This window comes from Poecilia reticulata, chromosome 15, assembly GCF_904066995.2.
Source record: "Poecilia reticulata chromosome 15, P_reticulata-male-v2, whole genome shotgun sequence".
Lineage (NCBI taxonomy): Eukaryota > Metazoa > Chordata > Actinopteri > Cyprinodontiformes > Poeciliidae > Poecilia > Poecilia reticulata.
In genome coordinates, this window is record NC_088844.1 from 15,633,859 (window position 1) to 15,638,753 (window position 4,895).

At 39.2% G+C, this 4,895-nt stretch overlaps 1 protein-coding gene across 1 annotated transcript; it reads right to left on the minus strand.

The window, feature by feature from the left end:
• Nucleotides 1-447: 447 nt before the first annotated feature.
• Nucleotides 448-4,290, minus strand: cuedc2 (CUE domain containing 2). Its single transcript, XM_008429505.3, has 9 exons — nucleotides 4,151-4,290; nucleotides 3,461-3,548; nucleotides 2,265-2,408; nucleotides 2,095-2,156; nucleotides 1,873-1,997; nucleotides 1,602-1,769; nucleotides 1,030-1,094; nucleotides 881-941; nucleotides 448-792 (listed from the first exon to the last, which is right to left on the minus strand). The coding sequence occupies exons 2-9, from the start codon at nucleotides 3,532-3,534 to the stop codon at nucleotides 646-648; spliced, it is 846 nt and encodes a 281-aa protein (XP_008427727.1). The 5' UTR covers nucleotides 3,535-3,548; nucleotides 4,151-4,290; the 3' UTR covers nucleotides 448-645.
• Nucleotides 4,291-4,895: the final 605 nt, after the last annotated feature.

The following is a 4,895-nucleotide window of genomic DNA, read 5'->3' on the forward strand; positions in this document are numbered from 1 at the left end:
TAAATCCTAAATTATTACAAGAAAGACTTTTTTTAAAATATTTGTCCTACAGAATGGAACAGCGCAAGAAATAAATGAATCTGTGTGAATCTGTCAGATGTAATAAAGTCTTGGGGCAGAGCAAACTGCGCTCAACCTCAAGACTTCAACAAAATGTATGAATCTTGATGAAAACTTAAGGACAAAAATATACTAAGACCTGTAATGTTCACAACAAACTTCAACAGCACCACTTATTTACAAAAATGATGAATATTATAATATTATAATCATGGACCCACATTTCCCCCCAAAAAAAGAAGAAAGAAAAAGAGCTGTCAGTGCGACATCAGACCTGCTGAGGTGGCCAAAACAAATCCGATAGGCTGTTTGTTACACAAACAAGAACACAAGTTATAACAGATTGACTAAAAAAAAAGAAAAAAGTTTAAAAAAGCAACAGCGGTGCAACTTAAAAACAACGGTTTTATCCAAGGCATGATGGTTATTAACGTCTTAAAAATAAGCCACTGCCACACTGAAAAATGCTTCCTAATACTTGAGGGTTTGAGGGAATACATCAAGTTTTGGTTAAATGAGTTGGATAAAGAAGAAGTAGTGTAAACAATGCCGTTACTAGCTGCTCGCACAGTGCTGTGCTCGTCATCAATGGAACCTGTACTTTCGGGCCGGTTTCAGGTTGACGTAGGTCTTCTTCATGTCGTCTGTCTCGTTTTTCTTCACAAGTTGATATCTCTCTCCTTTTGTTGTAACCACCTGGTTACCATGGTAGCGGACAAGCTTCTTTGGAGCCTGATGAACGGGGGAGGAGGAAAAAAAAAAAAGTTTTATTGCACAATACAAAGAATTGTATTAAAAGGGAATATACCCAGAATCGTACGTCTTTGGGAGCAACGGGTCGATGGGTTTTGTTATCTTCCTCACTGTCCACTAGCATGTACCTGTAGAGACAGAATTCCGATGGAACACGGTGATTAGCTTGTGAGGGTATTTCTGTTCAACAACCATAATGTTAATAGTTTCACTTACTTCTCCAGGATGCTCTCTTTAAGTTTCTGGTCTGCAAGTGATGAAATGCTCTTCCCTTGGTTTACCTGAAGCGTCAGAATAAGACGGGTTTAGTCGTTTATGGCTCCGCGTAGACGTACTCCTGTCTCTTACCGCTTTTTATTTACGCTACAAATAGAAACGTGAATGGATTTCATGTATTGCATAATTAAAAGTTGAAAATTTACATCCCGACTTCCTTTGAAATTACTGGGAATGTTGATATTAAAGCCAAACAGGCTGACCTTGAGCCACTTTGCAAAGAAGAATGTGAAAATCCTCTGCCTCTATATGTGGAAAGCTGGTAGAAAGCTTTCCTAAAAAAAAATATGCAGCTGCAATTTTGGTGAACGAAGGACAACTCAGGGGGCTGAAGGTTTCCATGTTGTCTATTTCAACATTAAGCACAACTTTTTGGTCTGTCAAAGTGGCAGTCAAATAACACGACAGACTTAGAATAGATTCATAGGACATGAATACTTCTTCAAGCATCGTAGCTTAAAGATGTTAGAAACTGATGAAGCAAAACGTTTCTCTGTGACACAGAGGCTTACATTAATAGGAGTGGGGCTGAGCTGGACGTCACCCTCTATGATAAGGCGCACTGCTTCCTCCATGTCTCCTTTGGCGATGGAAAGAGCGCTGCGCGCTTCGGACAAACTGCACTTTGGGAACATCTCCAGCAGGTGCTGCTCTTGGGACTCCCACTCAGACGCCGACAGCTAAAAAAAGGGCCATGTTTATTGTTTGAATTTGCGTAGTTAAAATTAAAGAACTATTTTAAAGCTTGAAGAGGTCAGTGCTAATGTGTGTCGGCTTGTTAACCTTGGCTGTAGCGCCCTCTGTCTGTGGCTTAAGGCACGGAGGTTCTTGTCCTGGTTCTGGCTGACTGGTCAGGGCGTTGAGTTTCAAAGAAACCTCTTCTGTCCCCGTCTTAGGCACACAATTTTCTTTAAAATGCAACACAAGATAAAGTTTAACGCTTTGTTTGTAAAAACCAGGCTCGCCACAAAGCTATCATTTAGAAAAATAAAAACCAACACTCACCCGACGTCCGAGCAGTGGCCAGTTTTGAAGCCAGACTGAACATCATTTCACAGACTTTGACACTGGAGTGTAAACAAAAATAATCTTTAATCAACAGCAGTTGACAGCGGTACAGCTGACCGGCCTTGCTTTTGCGTGAGCAGAACAGAAGTCGAGCGTGGCCGTGTTACCTGTCTATTTCGGCAAATCCGGGTATGTACGCTTCCAGCATTTCTCCAAAGACCTCCACGTCAAAATTCTCCTCAACGCTCTGCTGGGACCCCAGGTCCTCCAGGACCCCAGTGATGTACGACAGAAGGACATCATCCAGTGTGCTGCAGGATGAAAATAACTAAATCTTAGTTTACAAAAAAAAAAAAAAAAAAAAAAACAACAAACAAACAAAAAAAAACTATTCTTTAAATGCTCCTCCTGAGCTGAATTTGTTTTAATAAAGTACTATTTTTAATAACTGTATAGTATTTTTGTCTTATGCTATAAATTTGCCCCTCCTGCACAGCATCTTTTTTTTTTTTTTTACTTTTTAAGTGCATGCTCCCACTTAACTTAACGTGTTGCTGTGACACCTGAATTTCCCCACAGGGGGACAATAAAGGACATTTCCATTCTATTGCAATAAGCATTTGAGACACTTAAATCTGCCAGATGTCACCTTCAAGGGCCAAAAAATGCAATGTAATTGGCCACGTGCATATTTGGCATGCTGAGGCTGAACGCAGTACTCCTGGCATATATTATCCAATCCAAATATTGTATCAACACAGTCAGTCCTTTGTAATTTTTCATAAACTGATATTGTGATGACGATTAGAAATCAAAGTATTCGCTAACTCTACGAAAAAGATTAGAACGATGTTTACACAAAAAAAAATATATTGAAGACACAATTTACTTACATTGTATATAAACTTTAAATATCCTGCAGACATTATATTATTGCAGATGTGACAGAAGTTAACCAAACTGTTGTTTTCCCTCCCAGTTCTGATTAAGTTTATGGGGTAACCAGAAGCTCCGGGAAAATTGGCATAAACCAACACTGCAGAAGGACTAAAGATATATATTTTTTATTAAGAATAGCACTGAGTGTTGGGACACCGGGCCTTTATCAACCTGCCTCTGATTTCACTGCAGACCTTCTACTTCCTGGTTCTGAAAGAAAAAACTACAAACCAGGTGAGCTGTGATGTGATCCAGCTCTCCAGTCCGGTTCTACTGTTTTTCTGTTGGGTCTCAGTCTTTTCAGATGATCTTCAACTCTTTGGACTGTTTGAACAAACTGTAAGTTTGTTTTGTTTCCTTCTTGAACTTTGTCTTCAGGAACTTTACTGCTTGTTTCTCTGTGATGTCTGGAGAGTTTTCTCACCTGAGATCTGCATCAGGAATGTACGTCTGGATAAATTCGTGCAGGGCACTGTGGATGATTTTGTGGAGGTCCATGCTGTTCTCCCGTGCTATAAAGCGACATACAGGTTAGCGGGCTGCAGCCGATGCACAGAAGATGACCAGAGTGTTCATGTTGCACAACAGCCACCGACAAATAACCATGGTTCGCGTTGGTCATTGTAAAGTTGTCACTTATCTATCGAGTATGGTTGCAGACAAAGACTTTAATGGAGGCGTCAAAAACCCCGTCGTCCCGAAAGCTTTGTCATCAAAGTTAGAAATGTTGACGCTAATCCTCCAGCTATCTTATGTAAATGTTGCCGCGCAACATCTGAATAACATGATGACCTCTTTTGTGTTAGCTTTGTTGTCCTGTTAGCACATTAAAGAGCTAATGGTCATTACAGCGGCTACGTTATCAAAAGATAAACCACTTACAACGTGTCTCTGTAAATAATATAAGCATATTAATAGTATTGCACTCGTCAATATCATGCAAACAACGTACTGTACGTAAAAAAAGCTAAAGATTATATAATAGACATAACGGGAGAACTAGCACTGTTAGCTAACAAAAACAACCAGCAAGCCACCTAAGGAATTGCAGTTGCCTTGGTAACTGCAATCTGGGTTATTTAAAACTAAACGATTTTGACGGTGTAAAACTTACCGTGTCAGAGATTATGGATACATGAAGTTTGCAGTTTCCCCCAGATGTGTTAAAGGGGGAGATGGACAGTGCAGAGGTTGTGCAGGCTCGATATATCTCGTTAGCCCGCACGATTCAAAACGTCGAAGACGTCACTTCCTCTAAGTGTAAACAGCGAGGCCTATCAGGGATAGGCTAAAGGTGCGAAAGAAGCATACATATGGCTATATAAAAACAAAATATAACTATCTCATATGCTTGAAAGAAAAACAAAAAATGCTCAACAATAATCTATAAACAAGGTGCTCTTGAGTCTCTGAATACCGAGGACACTGCAAACTCTCTTTTTTTTTTGTTCTGAATTACCTGGAGACAACCATGGCGCACAAAATCAAACCTAAAGACATCGGAAAACTTTAAATTAGATGACAAATAGCACCTTTCTTTGAGCGTTTTCAACTTTTTGTCACGTGATATATATAAATCAACAAAAATGTTGCATAATTCTGACGTAAAAGAAAAACAATCACAAACAAAACTCTGAAAATGGTGGCATCAATTTGTATTCACCCCTCTTTTACTATAATACTAAACTTTGTAGACTATATAAAATATACTTGTAAGACAGAGCAGTTGCATCCAGTAAAATATGTTTATTTAGCAAATATGTTTATCTAGTAAAATCAGTTTAACTTTCCATCTCATATAGGAGATGCATCCAAATATGTATATTTTACTGGATGCATCTCCTATATGAGATGGAAAG